A 16,248-nucleotide genomic window follows, 5' to 3' on the forward strand; every position below is an offset into this window, starting at 1 on the left:
CGCAATCCTTTTCTTGAGCAAAAATAAAATTGAAATTCTTTTCGGACTTATGCAATCTGAGGGTTACCTTAATTGTCAAATTGGATAACTTAAGTTACTATTTCAGATCATTTGCTCTAAAATAAATAGAGCATGTTGGACTATTTGTTTAATTGCTTATTTGATGTTATTCAAACGGTCAATTATTTATGTATTTAAGTTATATAATAGTAACAATTAGTTGTGGAGCTTTCGCTTCGCGCCGGAGGCTCCGTTTTGAATGCGAGTTAAAAAAAAGTCTTTCCTTTTGTGGATCTATTTTGTAAAAAAGAATTTTTTTCGACATCTAACATTGAAGGGTTGTTCCTTTTGTGAAAATTGTTTCTTTTAGCGTTAAAGTTAGTTGATCTATTTTGTAAAAAAGAATGTTTTTCGACATCTTTTGGTAGCATTGAAGGGTTGTTACTTTTAAGAAAGTTGTTTCTTTTATCGTTGGACACAAAAAAAAATGTAGCACAGTAGTGGCCTATGTGGGTCCTACTGTTTGAGCGCAGTGTACAAGTCGGTAAAGCGTGGTGGGTGTTATTATTCAGTATTTTTGGTGTTAGTGATGAGATAAATAATAATTTAGAATATAGGTATAAAGTGGGGGGTTCGATTTGTATTTTAATGGAAGTTATGGGGTTAGGTTTGTAAAAAATGAAAAATTGAATAGTACTATTCATAACAAATAAGACAAATTTTGTCTATTAGTTATATGGGTTAAGGCTACTCAAGGTCCATATACTTTTCATTTTGTCCCGATGTAGTCCATATACCCAAAAAATACTATTATAGTCTATAAACTTTAAAAGAATGTATCGATATAGTCCATTGACCTGATAAATAAGGTTGATCGATTTTAAACCGTTGATCTTCAAAAAAATATAAATTTTTTTTGTCCCGATGTAGTCCATATACCCAAAAAAAGTACTAATATAGTTCACATGCTTTCAAAAAGTGTATCGATGTAGGTCATAAACTTTCAAAAGTGTATCGATGTAAACAAAAGGTGACCTGTTTAACCGGTAACATGTTACCTTATGGACTACATCGATACACTTTTTAAAAGTTTATGGACTATAATAGTATTTTTTTGGGTATATGGACTACATCGGGACAAAATGAAAAGTATATGGACCTTTAGTAGCCTTAACCCTAGTTATATTATATTGGTAATTAATTGAGAAACATTTATTCAATTCCTTTAATTCCCCAATTGTTATTGTTCAAATATTACATTAAAAATTGTAATGTTATTGAATTAATTCTAAGTTAATTCATCTATTACGAGTCCCAACATTCGTAAAGTTAGGAACATACTAATTTGTGTTGATAGTGTTTTTATCATTATTATTTTTTTTTTTTGCTAAAATAAAGAATACTATTAAAATTAGGAAACTTTCATCAATAAACGAACGGATCTATGAATCGATACATTCAATCCAAAAAAAAAATGACCGGCTAAAAGTAAACTTACTAGAAGCACAAACGGTATCTAAAACTACCTAACTCTAACCGAACCACTCGAAAACTAAACCTACACCAATCAAAACAACTCTAACTAACAAAGCAAATTACTAACAAGGAATGAAAACTAGAACCACATCAGCAACTTAAAATCCATGAACTTAAACCAATCAAGATACCCATTAACGAAGTTAACCAAATTAACCGGCCTTGGCGCCGCCTTTTTTATTTCTTTCATCCGGACGCGACGTCATTCAATCAATCTTGTCGATACGAACGCCTTTGTTGTTCCGATTTGAAAAAGAATAGGTTAAAACATTGAAGGACTTGTAGCTTATAAGACCGCGCGAAGGGTGGGAATGACTCCCTGGTCCACTAAATCTTGAATAGATCCTTTATGGTTAAGATCCGATGAACCCGCCCCTTGCTCGTCACGTACCGAAACTTCATCCTTGGACCCGTAGTTACTAACTTAAAAACACTCATTATACTTCATATATTGACCTCTGCTTTTTGTTTTCTGGATCTGGTACGTACATATAGTCAAAGTTCAAACGAGAACCAATAAAATGGCGAGAACTGCAATAACCGTGAGAACCATTGAACTCAAGAATATTCACATATGACTAGGTTGAATGATATATAAGTGTTGATGGAGAGTAAGATTGAACAAAAAATATTTCGAAAAAATCTATAATTTAACTATATAATTAAATATATAATTTCTCGTTCACATGTGCAGATATGTTTATGTTTGTAAACATGCGAACATTTTATATAATTTATAATTGAACATCTATTATATGATATGAGTATTAAATAACATTTATATGTAATTTATTGAATATATATGCATAGAAATCATGTAATTAAAAAGTTTTCGCTCTCGTGGTACTCGTTTGAACCTTCCTCAAAAAGTAAAACTTGTTAAATGTGAAAACAAGATAAACTTGTTTCCGATAAGGCAAATCACATTTGACACGAAATTATCGAGTCCAATATGCACGTAGTTTCAACATCTTTTCTTTAGTCCAATATGTCCAGAGAATAAAAGGCCTCACCCCATATGCTCCTTCTCTTTGTCCCTACAGCCAATTGTCTTTTTAGTAGAAAATTTAAAACCATTGACTGACTGACTACTCAAAGACTTTTTATGAAGTGTGGATTTTGGTTTTTAAGTTTATTAATTATCAATTTGTGGATGTTAGTTTTGTTTGTATGTATATTTTATTTTTTTGCAGGAAATGAAACTTGCTATCATCCTTATCCTTATTTGGTTTATATTGGGGTTCTATAATTTATCAAGGGTTCATGGGAATGCTGAAGGTATGTGCTTTATTTTCATAATCTTTATGTTCAAATTTCAAGATAACAATAGTATAACCACTTGGGCATAGCCCGGCCACCGAGTTCCTACTGAATCAGGAGACCCAGGTTCGAATCTTGATAACGCCGAAGATCAAATTAAATTGGGCTCTTGACCGGAGGGTCGCCAACATGCGCAACACCCGGTTACTGGTCTCGCCGCTTGGGTGGCTTGTCACCCAAGCGTTTTACTCGTTAGTGAGGACCCAATGTGGATGTCGTTAAGTAGGTTTCCTCTGCGAACCCAACAAAAAAACTCTGATATCCTTGCAAGAAGTCTTAAGTTCGAATATTATGTTAGCCAGAGATGGGTTTGAAATGGTAACGGAGTAATCCGGTTAGGCCGCGTACATTAGAATATGCGTTTGGAATAGTCAGGAAAAACCTTATAACTTTTACGTTTAATATAATTCTGACCTTTCTTAATTAATAGGACTATAGGAGTATCTAATATATATTATTACTTAATCAAGTTTATAATTGTGTGCGGTAGAACTTGATTAATTTGGTGTTCTTTGAAAAAACCTGTAACCAAAATTATATGTGTAACACAGGTGATGCATTGTATACCATGAAGATGCAATTTACCGATCCTGCGAATGCTTTGCAAACATGGGATCAGGTCGTCGCTACTCCATGTACATGGTTTCATGTTACATGCAACGATCAAAGTAGCGTTACACGAATGTAAGTTAATCAACTTATTTCAATGAAATTTAAAATTGTAGCAGTAGATGGTCTTAATAAGAAACTTGTTTTTCGGGTTTCTCTGCATGCTACAGTGATCTCGGAGGTGCGAATTTGTCTGGTCAACTGGTTCCAGAACTTGGTCAACTTACGAACCTAATGTATTTGTAAGTCTCGCCTTATCGTACTAAATTCTACAAGATAGAACTATTCTATGTAGATTTACAATTTCTTTAGGCAAGTTATGTCCCTCACAAGACTACAACATAACAGATTGTTCGTGATTTTGGTGTTATCTAACAATCATTTTAGTAGCTTGTGGTATATTTTAAAGTAAGGTGTTGGTTTATTTTGGCTAGTAGAAGATATGTTTATCCCACATTGGTGGGAGGAAGATGTGAGGGGTGAGTGACTTGGTTATATAAGAGGGGCTAAGTCTTCATTCCAAATCGCACCAATCAATACACTTTAAGTATTTGATTATTTCTTTCTTTCTTACCCTTGTTTGAGAGTTGTATTAGTTAAATATTTTGGAGAGTGTAGTTGGCTTAAGAGAGTCGTCTATATCATTGTAACAATTTGTGATATAGTGTATTTTCTCTCTTTGGGGGCCGGTGGTTTTTCTCTTGTTCTGGAGTTTCCACGTTAAATTCTTGTGTTGTGTATTGTTCTTATTTCTTTACTGTTTTTCATTGGGCGTTTGTTGGGAATTAGTGAGGCCGTAATTTCCCATCAACTGGTATCAGAGCGTCAGGTTTGACGAGGGTCTCGGTTATAGGAGTCGGAGTATGCTCTGTGGTTGCCACGGGAGTGGATCGTCCACATCAGAAATGAGTTCTATCGATCGTATAGGGTATCTGGTTAGACAATATTTTTTCTGATTCGTAGTAATAGTTGGATTTGTTAGTGGCGAGTTGTGGATTTCCGATTTAAAGGGTCCTGGCTACCTGCTACATCTTTTGGCTATTCGAAACGTGAGCAAAATCAGAGAAAGTGTTGTTTATAGGATACGGATACGATGTCGAAGTTCAGTCCAATGAGGTTTGATGTAGAGAAATTTGATGGGAGGATCAATTTTGGCTTATGGCAGGTTCAAGTCAAGGATGTATTGATTCAGTCCGGTTTACACAAGGCTTTGAAGGGTAAACCCACCCTTGTTCCTGGCAGTGATTCTAGCAGTAAGTTTGATGAAGAAGAATGGGATGATATGGATTTGAGGGCAGCAAGTGCGATTCGTTTGTGTCTTGCAAAGAACGTGCTTGCAAATGTGCACGGGTTATCAACTGCAAATGAGCTTTGGGTTAAACTAGAGCAGTTGTACCAGGGCAAGGGCATCTCAAATCGGTTGTGTCTTAAAGAACAATTTCATACTCTGCGTATGGATGGGGGTTCAAAGATTTCAGATCATCTAAGTATTCTTAACGGTATTGTTTCGGAACTGGAGGCTATTGGAGTTAAAACGGATGATGAAGATAAAGCTTTGAGGTTGATATTATCTTTATCATCGTCCTATGAGCACATGAAACCTATTCTAATGTACGGGAAAGAAACGTTGAAGTTTGAATATGTTACTAGCAAGCTCCTATCCGAGGAGAAAAGATTGGAAGGTAACGGAGTCTCGTCATCAGAAGCTACGGTACTGTTGTGTTCGGATAGGCAGAAGAGAAACTCTAGAAAGAATCTGACATGCTGGAAGTGCGGGAAGACTGGGCATGTAAGGGTTAATTGTCCCGGTGGAGCTAATCCGGCAAATGGCTCCAAAGACGCTAACATTGTCTCCGTTGTTACGGAGAGTGACGAATTCCTCTGAAGTCACGTCATCCTCATGGTGTGTCCGCGCCACCGTGGAAAGGGATGTTCGTTAGCGGTTCCACAATTACACATGGGCATTGGTTTGGCGTTGATGCAGGTTGTGTGGTGGAAACTGATGTTGTAGCTGATGAAACTTCCAGGGAAAGCCAAACAGGAAGTTGCACCATAAAGTTTCAGCTGGTTGTTCAACAACATGTGCCGAGGTGAAATGCTTGAAATGTGATATTCTAAGTGCTATACTCTTAATGGTGGAGTATGATAATTCTTGTTAAGAGTTATGATTGTCTGTGATGACAATGATTGTCGGTTTAGACAATGTTCGATGAAGATGCAAGTTTTGTCTCTTGGGAGATAATGTCAACGGCATGAAGATGAGGATCTTGAAGTTGTCGTCGAGGAAGCTTCTACATCGGTTATCCTTGCAATGTGGAAGCATGGTTATCTTCTTCTATCCAAAAGGTGGAGATTTGTTGGTTTATTTTGGCTAGTAGAAGATATGTTTATCCCACATTGGTGGGAGGAAGATGTGAGGGGTGAGTGACTTGGTTATATAAGAGGGGCTAAGTCTTCATTTCAAATCGCACCAATCAATACACTTTAAGTATTTGATTATTTCTTTCTTTCTTACCCTTGTTTGAGAGTTGTATTAGTTAAATATTTTGGAGAGTGTAGTTGGCTTAAGAGAGTCGTCTATATCATTGTAACAATTTGTGATATAGTGTATTTTCTCTCTTTGGGGGCCGGTGGTTTTTCTCTTGTTTTGGAGTTTCCACGTTAAATTCTTGTGTTGTGTATTGTTCTTATTTCTTTACTGTTTTTCATTGGGCGTTTGTTGGGAATTAGTGAGGCCGTAATTTCCCAACATAAGGGTCATCTAGTTATGCTTAATAACAGGTTTGATTAGTGTGGAGTGCACGTCCGTAAGAGTGTAACACTATACTGTCGTGAAAATAGCGGGGTCTAGGGGCAGCGCCCCTTGCGGTGGTCTAGGGAGCAGCACCCCGGCCCAAGCGGTATACATATTACCATTTCCAAAAACACACAAATTTGTGATTTCATTGCCAAAACGCAAAGTGTTGTTCTTAAATAATCACTACTGTAAAGATTTTGTGAACCTTGATAATTGTTGGGTCAAAATACTCTATAGAAACTATGTTTACACGATACATGAATCAATTTAGCTCATCAATCTCATCCCAGTATTTCTAACAAAGATTTGGATTTTGCTTTTGACTTTGATGTATTTGTGCAAAAACTTGTATTACAGGGGGCTATACAATAATGAAATTAGCGGACGAATTCCTGATGAGCTTGGGAACTTAACCAAGTTGGTGAACTTAGATCTTTATCAGAACCGGTTAAACGGTAACATTCCAGTCACATTGGGCAAGCTTCAAAAACTACGTAACCTGTACAGTTTCATACCATTAAGATATTTATTTATATTCACTAAAAATATTACGACCGTATTGAGAATCACTTGTTTATTTGCAAGGATAGCCGTCTTAATAATAACTCTTTGACGGGAACAATTCCAGAATCTTTAACTAATGTTTCGTTACAAATTCTGTAAGTATATAGAAGTTACATACTCACATTATTACTTAACTTAATAATTGTTGCAACAAAGCTTTATTTATTTATTTCCTTTCTGGCACAGTGATCTGTCAAACAACTTACTGAGCGGCGTTGTACCTGTGACTGGCTCCTTTTCAAACTTCACACCCATCAGGTCGGGTTAGTTGAGATGATTTGTGATATTATTTGATGTACATTTTGAAGATATTGACTGCAAACTTATGTTCTTTTCAGTTTTAAAAATAATCCAAACTTGACATTTCAATCCATTTCTCCACAAGCTCCTCCAACTAATCCCAAACCAGGTATTTAATTATTTATCAATTTGTCATTGTTGAATCATACATTGGGTTATACCCAAGAGGTGGCAATATATATATATATATATATATATATATATATATATATATATATATATATGGGCAGGATCAATGGAGAAGTAACCAATCGGGGAAGCGGGGGGAAGCAAATTTTTTTTTTCGTTTTTTTTTTTTTCGGCATCAAGATCACACGAAAATATGAACATTTAGAAAAGACACTTCGTGATGAATGTTATTATTTAGGCGGGAAAACAATCGACAAAAATAACATTCAAGATAATATTGTTCGTGAAGAATGTGAACGTTTTTTTTTCTTCATGTTTTGTGAAGTAAAATTTAGCCCGATTTAGAGTTTAGGGTTTAGAATAAACCCAAAACACCAAACCCTAAACCCTAAACCCTAAACCCTAAGCTCTAAACCGTTCGTGTTAAAAACTCAATCTAAATTCTAAATCTAAACCCTAAATCTAAACCCTAAACCCTAAATTTCTAAACCCTAATATCTAAACCCTATAAACCCTAATATCTAAACCCTAATATCTAAACTCTAATATCTAAAACCTCAACATACGCTCGAAAAACACGATAATTGTTATATATTACTTCCGAGCATTTTCCCGCCAAAATAAAAATATTTATCACAAAGTGTCTTTATTAAATGTTCATATTTTCATCCAATCTATAATGTTCGTGAACAAAGTTTTTTCAAAAAAAGAAAAAAAAAACATTTTGCTTCCCCCCGATTGGTTACTTCCCTCTTGATGCTACCACTATATATGTATGGGTAATGGGTCGAACGAATCATATTTTTTAGATGGGTCAAACAGGTCGGGGTTAAATGGTTGGTTGGGTTGAGTCGATACATGTTCCCAAATGTTTCTTAAACTCGTAAAACCTATAGATAGTAATTTTTAAAAAATATTGTAAATACCTGTTAAGACCCATTAAGGACCAGATGGGTCTAAATTGGACCCATTCTTTAACGTTTTTATGGATCCAATTGGTTAAATACCTAACCCAATGGACCCATTTTTCAAGCTATGGGTCTCAATTTTCCTGGTATAGTTCAAATGATTGGGTTCGGTTGACTAGAAAATATAGCTCTCCTCAATTACCTGAAATTTGAGTAGGTAGGAGTGCAACTGGTGCCATTGCTGGAGGCGTAGCTGGTGGTGCAGCTCTCCTTTTTGCGGTCCCCACAATTGCACTTGTTTGGTGGTGCAGCAAAAAAGCACAAGATGATTTTTATGATATACCCGGTTAGTACATTGTGACAAAGACTTTTTTTTTTTTTGGGAAAAGCATATATTGTAACAATATTAATCCATAATATGGCTCCTATTGTGATTTTTCACTCATTTAATTGTCACTATTTGCAGCTGAGCAGGACCCAGCAGTTCATCTGGGACAACTAAAAAGGTTTTCGCTTCGTGAACTACAAGTTGCAACTGATAATTTTAGTAGAAATAATATTCTTGGGCAAGGTGGATTTGGTAGAGTTTACAGAGGACGGTTAGCCGATGGGCGTTTGGTGGCAGTTAAAAGACTAAAAGAGGAGCGTCCACATGGTAGTGAATTACAGTTTCAAACTGAAGTTGAAATGATAAGTATGGCAGTTCATCGAAATCTACTTAAGCTGCTTGGATTTTTTTTTTTTTTTTTTTTTTTTTTTTTTTTTTTTTTGAAAAGCATAAGATTTCCATTAATAGAAAGATGAAAATAGAATACATCATGCTGCATGTGAGGGCATGCAGATAGAAGGAGAAGAACTCCTATTCAACATCCTAAATTCCTAACTACATTGCATACTAACAGGAAAATACAATACCCCCTAAAAACTGAACGAAATTGGACTGTACGACAAGCTTAAGGCTTAGCCGTGATCCTCGACGAAAGACGGGTTTACAAGCCATTGAATCCACTCAAACTTTAACTTCTTCGAGCGTCTCGAAATCCATTCGAACGATTTTATTTGGACTTCATTCAGCATCGTAGGCCCGCTTCCCTTTTTCTTTTGAAAAAGCGCAAGGTTTCTGTTACGCCAAATGGAGTATCCCGTTACCCATGTTACAGCTTGCCAAAGGGATGATATGCTATTTGTTTGATCATTCGGCTTTGACCCTTTGAACAGTTGTTCCATATTTGAGAAAGAAAACCCGCCCATGTTCCACCACCTTAATACACGACGCCAAAGATCTTTTGCAACTGGACATTCTAGTAGGGCATGTTCCATGGTTTCTACATTGCCATCACAAACCGGGCAAAGAACGGAGTCTAAATCTATCCCGCGTTTATCGAGTTCAACTCTTACCGGAAGTCTATGAAGTCTCGCACGCCAAACGAATAACCCGATCTTTTGAGGTAACATTGGGTTTCTGATTGTTTCTAGTTGGGGTGAAGGAGATTGTAGAACTATTTCGTCTATCATCTTTGATAGGGCTGATGTAGAAAATAGACCATTACTTTGAAGTGCCCATCTCCATGAATCTTCCGCATTGCTTCCATATTTGAAACCTGCTATTTTCTCATGAAGCGAATCGAGCTCGTCCAAGGTTCTACCTGTTGGGGCTCTTGTCCACTCCCACGAAACATACCACGAGTTCCCAGATTGTATCAGTCGATCTTTAACCATAACTTCCTTGTTTGTTTCCAGGTTGTATAGCCTTTTGAACGACTCGCCAAGTACCTGTCCATCTAGCCAATTTTCTTCGAGTACACGGACGATTTTTGCATGACACAAACCGAACGATTGCTTGTTTACCCCTACATGATTGCATGACACAAACCGAACGATTGCTTGTTTACCCCTACATGATCAATGGTAGTGTTGCATCATGTCTTAAAGGTATTTTTACTAGCCCTCTGAATCTGTGATCAAGGTTGTAAAAGTCACGGGTCGGGTAAGAGTCGGTCGAGTGGGGTGTTGACCAAACGTTGACTTTTTAGTAATAAATAAGATAAAACATATGTATATATTACACATAAACATATCAAACATATATATTTCAAACATAGATATATGGAACAGAATCTAATTTTAAAAAATATTGACCTAACTTTGACTTTGACCGACTCACACCCGACTCGGCCCGACTTTGACCCGACTTTTTAGCATTGACCGACTTATAAGACGTTTTTGGGCAAGTCGGGACGGGCTAGTCGCAGTCGCGAATCTAGGTGTAAGGGGCCCGAATTTTTTTTCCACAGCTAATTATATTTTAATGGTACTTTAGTGGTTCTTTACCTTCAAAGAATATAACTTCTAAAAATATATGGGGTCTTATAATTGTATTTAGTGGTGTTCTATGCATTTGAACAATACTTTGTAAAAAAAAAAATCGAACTAGCAGTGTCACGGAATCTTACTGGGTCCCAACTCCCAAGTAGAATCGCCCCTGGCTTGTCGCCAAACAGACGCGTCAGCTGACTCTGCCGACTTTTACAACAGTGCCTCTAATCCTACACATTGGCTTTTCAGGTGAAATGCAAGAGCTTTATTCAAAATAGAATAATTAGTTGCCTTTGAAATCTATATATTGTGATCATATATAACGTGCACATTATTTAAAAAAAATTGGATGAGGGTCAACCGCCCCGGGTACGGCCTGTTTTGACCTGTACCAAAATTACCCGTCTTGACACAACCCACTTAACACGTTACCCAACTATATTGATATATTACTGCAGATCGACATGAAATGCAAGCTGTACTTAACTGGGAAACAAGGGAACGAGTGGCACTGGGGTCCGCAAGGGGACTTGCTTATTTGCACGAACATTGCAGCCCTAAGATCATTCACAGGGACGTTAAAGCTGCAAATATACTGTTGGATGAGGTGTTTCAAGCAGTAGTTGGAGATTTTGGGCTGGCTAAACTCATGAACTACAAGGATACTCATGTTACGACAGCTATTCGTGGTACCATTGGACATATAGCCCCCGAGTATCTTTCCACGGGTCGATCTTCAGAAAAAACTGATGTTTTTGGATACGGTGTGATGCTTCTTGAACTCATCACCGGGCAACGGGCCTACGATCTTGCTAGACAAGAAAAAGATGATGAGGTCATGTTGCTTGATTGGGTAAGCACTAAGAAGCTTTAGCTTGATGCAATTCTCATTTTTAAGTATAAAGTTCATACCTTTTTATCATAGGGTTTATAATTTTTTAGGTAAAAGGACTTTTGGAGGCTAAAAAGTTGGAGACACTTGTCGACGCAGATTTAGAAGGTGGTTATGTGAACGATGGAGTCGAAAAGTTGATAAAAATAGCTCTATTGTGCACACAAAACGCACCACTAGATCGACCCGATATGTCAGAAGTTGTTAGAATGCTTGAAGATGATGGTTTAACTGAGAGGTGGGACCAATGGCAGAACCAACAGATTTCGCGACAAGAGATTAGCCATGAACACAATTTTATTTATTATATTGATCCGAATTCACACAACCCGAGCCTTGAACAACTGTCTGGTCCCAGATGATTGAACTAAACCGTCTTTTGTTAGTATTTAAGTACACCTATGTACAAATAAGCTACAGCTAACAGTTTTTTTTTTTTTTTTTTTTTTTTTTTTTTTTTAACGGCAAGCTTGCATCATACAGCTAACAGTTTTTATATAAAGTTACAACTTTCATCTTACGGCTATAACCAACATCTATTTTTTACAGTAATTAGTAATGCAACGTTTCGTACGAAATAAAAGTTGACGACAGAACATATCTAATATCTGATTACTATGTACAGCAGTTCAAGTTCTCATGTAAAAAGATGACTATATTTGACACAACGACAACTTTTAAACAATACTCGCATAGTAAACTTACCAGTAAAATGAACAAAAAACTAATACAGTGTCACGCCATAGAAGCATAGACAATGATGTAAACGTTAACATGAAGCTTTATACAGATACTAATCCAAACATTGTAGAAATAACTCTTAAATATCAAGATTTTGACAACTAACAAGTTCAGTAGAGCCAAAATTCCGGGACGCAATCACGTTCCATATATTCGGTTCAGACGTTCTGGTTGATTCAGATGTTCCTTCTCCAGAACCAGCAACCACACAACGAGTTTGTTTATACTGCAATGTTATGGTTACCATCTTTAGTGATAACATGTAGCTTACCTAATAAACCCGCAAGCAAATAAGGTGACTCAGACTCTGCAAAATCACGAATCGGTACATGTAACTTTTCTAATAAACTCGTGAGTAAAAAGTTGTTTATGGATGGGCTTTCATAATTGATCAATTCATTAGCATTAAATATTTGTACTATACAAGTGTCTGATGCACAATTGTATCCATCCATTACTTAATATAAACAAACTGACAAAGTAGATATTTAAACTCTGTGGACAAGTGCTTTCAACTACCAAACATCCTAAATATCCCCGTTGACCAACAAATCTGAAGTCTGCTCGGAGAATCTAATCTAGCTAATGATGTTACCTCAACATACCGTCGATGCGGTGGCTGCGGATACAAACTCCTCAATCATACAGCCTCACCAAAGCTGTCATCGTTTCACACTCGCTGAGATTCAATCTGCAACCAACAACTTTGATGTGAAACTAGTTATTGGGCGAGGAGGTTTTGGTAACGTGTATAAATGTAAGCACAAAATTGGTTTAGTAGACCAAGTTGCGTTAAAACGGTTGCAAACTACATCTAACCAAGGAGCCCGTGAATTTGAGGCTGAAATTGAGATTCTTTCTAAGTTGCGACATGGTAATCTTGTGTCACTCATTGGTTATTGCAATGAAGGAAACGAGATGGTTCTAGCCTATGAATTTATGCCCAACGGAAACCTTCAAGATCACCTCCGCAATAATGGTACAGATCTATCTCTATCTCTATCCTGGTTACAAAGATTAAAAATATGTGTAGGTGCAGCTCGTGGGTTAGATTACCTTCACACAGGTACATCAACTCAACAAGGTGTCATACATCGTGATGTGAAGACCTCCAATATTTTGTTGGATGCAAATTTTGATGCTAAAATTTCAGACTTTGGGTTGGCCAAAGTTGGACCAATAAACCAAACAAAAACTTCTGTGAGCACCTTAGTCAAAGGGACATTTGGATATATGGACCCATCTTATTTTTTCAGTGGAAAACTGACAAGAAAATCCGATGTTTATGCCTTTGGGGTTGTACTATTTGAGGTGTTGTCCGGTAAGCAAGCGGTAGATCAAAGCATTGACGAAGAGCAATGGAGTTTGGCAGTTTGGGCTCAAGAGCAAATTAAAATTGGAAAACTCAATAAGATTATCGACCCTAGATTGATCGGACAAATCTCAAAAAAATCCTTGAAGGAGTTTGCAAGTATAGCAGCCCAGTGCTTGCATAATCAACCCAAAAAACGTCCTACAATGGCCGAAGTTGTGGTTAAGCTCGATTCCATTCTATTGCAAGAGAGAAATTCCACTGTTTCTGTTGGTGATGAAGTAAAGTTCTATAGCCGGCTAACACATTTCTTCACAGGCAAGGCTGAGTTGATGATGGTTGCACATGATAATTTCTATGATGTACCTGGTTAGTACATACATACATTGTAACAAATTTAATCCATAATATCGCTCCTAGTGTGATTTTTCACTCATTTGTTTGTCTGTATATTTGCAGCTGAGCATCACCTAGCAGTTCATTTGGGACAACTAAAAAAGTTTTCGCTGCACGAACTACAAGTTGCAACAGATAATTTTAGTAAAACTCACATTCTTGGGGGAGGTGGATTTGGTAAAGTTTACAAAGGACGGTTAGCCGATGGGCGTTTGGTGGCTGTAAAAAGGCTAAGAGAGGAGCGTTCTTCATATAGTGAAGTACAGTTTCATACTGAAGTTGAAATAACCAGAGTGCATCGAAATCTACTTAAGCTGCTCGGATTTTGCATGACACAAACTGAACGATTGCTTGTTTACCCCTACATGCTCAATGGTACTGTTGCATCATGTCTTAAAGGTATTTTTACTTGCCCTCTTATCAAGGTTGTAAAATCGCGAGTCGGAAAAGAGTCGGTCGATACTTTGGAGGGGCGAGTCGGAGTTTACCAACGTTGACTTTTAGTAATAAATAAGTTAAACGTATACATATTACACATAAATATATCAAAAATATATTTTGTAGATATATGACATAGATTCTAATTTTTAATAATATAAAAAAAAAAATTACCCAACTTTGACCGGCTCGAGGCCCGACTTTCACCTGACGTTTAAGACGTTTTTGAGCGAGTCAGGACGGGCTAGTTGCCAAACAGACGCATTAGTTGACTCGGCCGACTTTTAGAACAGTGCCTCTGATTCCGCACATTCTCTTTTCAGGTGAAATGCAAGAACTTTTTTATTCAAATTAGAATAATCAGTTGCCTTTCAAATCTATATATTGTGATCATATTTCACGTGCACATTAGTATGTAATAAAAACTGGATGATGGTCAAACCCCCTCCCACCCTCCACCCCCCAGCATGATCTTTTTGACCCGTACCAAAATTACCCATCTTGATGCAACACACTTTAACCTGTTACCCAACTCTATTGATGGATTATTGCAGATCGAAGTGAAACGCAAGCTGTACTTAACTGGGAAACAAGGGAACGAGTGGCACTGGGGTCCGCAAGGGGACTTGCATATTTGCACGAACATTGCAACCCTAAGATTATTCACAGGAACGTAAAACTTGCAAATATACTGTTGGATGAGGAGTTTGAAGCGGTAGTTGGAGCTTTTGGGCTGGCTAAACTCATGGACTATGAGGATACACATGTTACAACAGCTGTTCATGGTACAATTGGACATATAGCCCTCGAGTATCTTTCTACGGGTAAATGTTCAGAAAAAACTGACGTTTTTGGATATGGTGTGATGCTTCTTGAACTCATCACCGGGCAACGGGCCTTTGATCTTGCTCGACTAGAAAACGACGACGACGTCATGTTGCTTGATTGGGTAAGCACTAAGCAGGTTTAATTTGATGTGATTCTCATTTCTTAATACAAAGTTCATACCTTTTTATTATGAAGTTGGAAATTGTTTAGGTAAAAGGACTTCTAGAGGCTCAAAAGTTGGAGACACTAGTCGATGCAGATTTAGAAGGTAATTATGTGAACGATGGAGTAGAAAAGTTGATGAAAATTGCTCTATTGTGCACACAAGGAACACCACTAGATCGACCCAAAATGTCAGAAGTTGTTAAAATGCTTGAAGGTGATGGTTTAACCGAGAGGTGGGAACAATGGCAGAACCAAGAGATTATGCAACAAGAGATTAGCCTTGAACAAGTGTCTAGTCCAGATGATTGAACTAAACCATCTTTTGTTACTATTTGAGTAAACCTATTTACAAATAAGCTACAGCTTGCAGTTATTATATAAATTTACAAGTATCATCTTACGGAAACCTTACGGCTATAGCCAAGAGCTATTCTCACAACAACAATACCCGATTCAACGATGTGAGGTATTGTAATAACCCATGAAGTAAAACCCAATAAAAAAGTATACACATAACTGATATAAAACTGAAAATAATTAATTAATATATTTGAAAGACTTTGATCATGCTAATCAAAATGGATGATTATATATCTACTCATGTTTTTATATATCCACCATTTATAATGCATAAAGTATCCAAGGGCTTCTGGTATAGCGGTATGTAACTCATCAGCCTTGAGGTTGTGAGTTCAAGTCCACCCGTTTAACATTTAATGGGTGTGTGTGGCGTTCAAAACAATATATTATGCATCAAGTACTTGTACGGTACAAGTAGTTAATGAATGATAAACGGTGGATGTATCAAAATAATGAGTGAATATATCACTCAGCCAATCAAAATAGTCTTGTTAGTTATGGATCTTCATCTATCTATCTATCTATTAGATTGGTTCGGCATTAAAAACATTTTGTATGATATACAACCACAAATCTAAAACCACATAATTCCAACTTATCAGCAACATCAAAGTTTAGTCTTCTGTTCCCATACCAG

The 16,248-nt window shown here is 36.9% G+C and overlaps 2 protein-coding genes across 2 annotated transcripts; both read left to right on the forward strand.

Annotated features, from left to right (window-relative positions):
- The first annotated feature begins 2,568 nt into the window (after window positions 1-2,568).
- Window positions 2,569-11,854, forward strand: LOC139902856 (BRASSINOSTEROID INSENSITIVE 1-associated receptor kinase 1-like). Its single transcript, XM_071885505.1, has 12 exons — window positions 2,569-2,814; window positions 3,408-3,540; window positions 3,636-3,707; window positions 6,620-6,763; window positions 6,853-6,921; window positions 7,013-7,084; window positions 7,165-7,235; window positions 8,381-8,509; window positions 8,630-8,897; window positions 10,022-10,095; window positions 10,938-11,332; window positions 11,422-11,854. The coding sequence occupies exons 1-12, from the start codon at window positions 2,733-2,735 to the stop codon at window positions 11,731-11,733; spliced, it is 1,821 nt and encodes a 606-aa protein (XP_071741606.1). The 5' UTR covers window positions 2,569-2,732; the 3' UTR covers window positions 11,734-11,854.
- An 846-nt stretch (window positions 11,855-12,700) lies between these two features.
- On the forward strand, window positions 12,701-15,650 carry LOC139901638 (uncharacterized). Its single transcript, XM_071884329.1, has 4 exons — window positions 12,701-13,742; window positions 13,884-14,219; window positions 14,813-15,207; window positions 15,297-15,650. The coding sequence occupies exons 1-4, from the start codon at window positions 12,701-12,703 to the stop codon at window positions 15,558-15,560; spliced, it is 2,037 nt and encodes a 678-aa protein (XP_071740430.1). The 3' UTR covers window positions 15,561-15,650.
- The last annotated feature ends 598 nt before the right edge of the window (window positions 15,651-16,248 follow it).

This window comes from Rutidosis leptorrhynchoides, chromosome 3, assembly GCF_046630445.1.
Source record: "Rutidosis leptorrhynchoides isolate AG116_Rl617_1_P2 chromosome 3, CSIRO_AGI_Rlap_v1, whole genome shotgun sequence".
NCBI lineage: Eukaryota > Viridiplantae > Streptophyta > Magnoliopsida > Asterales > Asteraceae > Rutidosis > Rutidosis leptorrhynchoides.

Excerpts from the sequence above, each read along its gene's own strand:
- LOC139901638 (XM_071884329.1), top strand. The coding sequence starts at position 12,701 with ATGTTACCTCAACATACCGTCGATGCGGTGGCTGCGGATACAAACTCC. Across the intron at positions 13,743-13,883 it reads GCTAACACATTTCTTCACAG|CTGAGCATCACCTAGCAGTT; the intron begins GCAAGGCTGAGT and ends GTATATTTGCAG. Across the intron at positions 15,208-15,296 it reads ACGTCATGTTGCTTGATTGG|GTAAAAGGACTTCTAGAGGC; the intron begins GTAAGCACTAAG and ends GAAATTGTTTAG.
- LOC139902856 (XM_071885505.1), top strand. The coding sequence starts at position 2,733 with ATGAAACTTGCTATCATCCTTATCCTTATTTGGTTTATATTGGGGTTC. Across the intron at positions 8,898-10,021 it reads CTACTTAAGCTGCTTGGATT|TTGCATGACACAAACCGAAC; the intron begins TTTTTTTTTTTT and ends ACCCCTACATGA. Across the intron at positions 11,333-11,421 it reads AGGTCATGTTGCTTGATTGG|GTAAAAGGACTTTTGGAGGC; the intron begins GTAAGCACTAAG and ends ATAATTTTTTAG.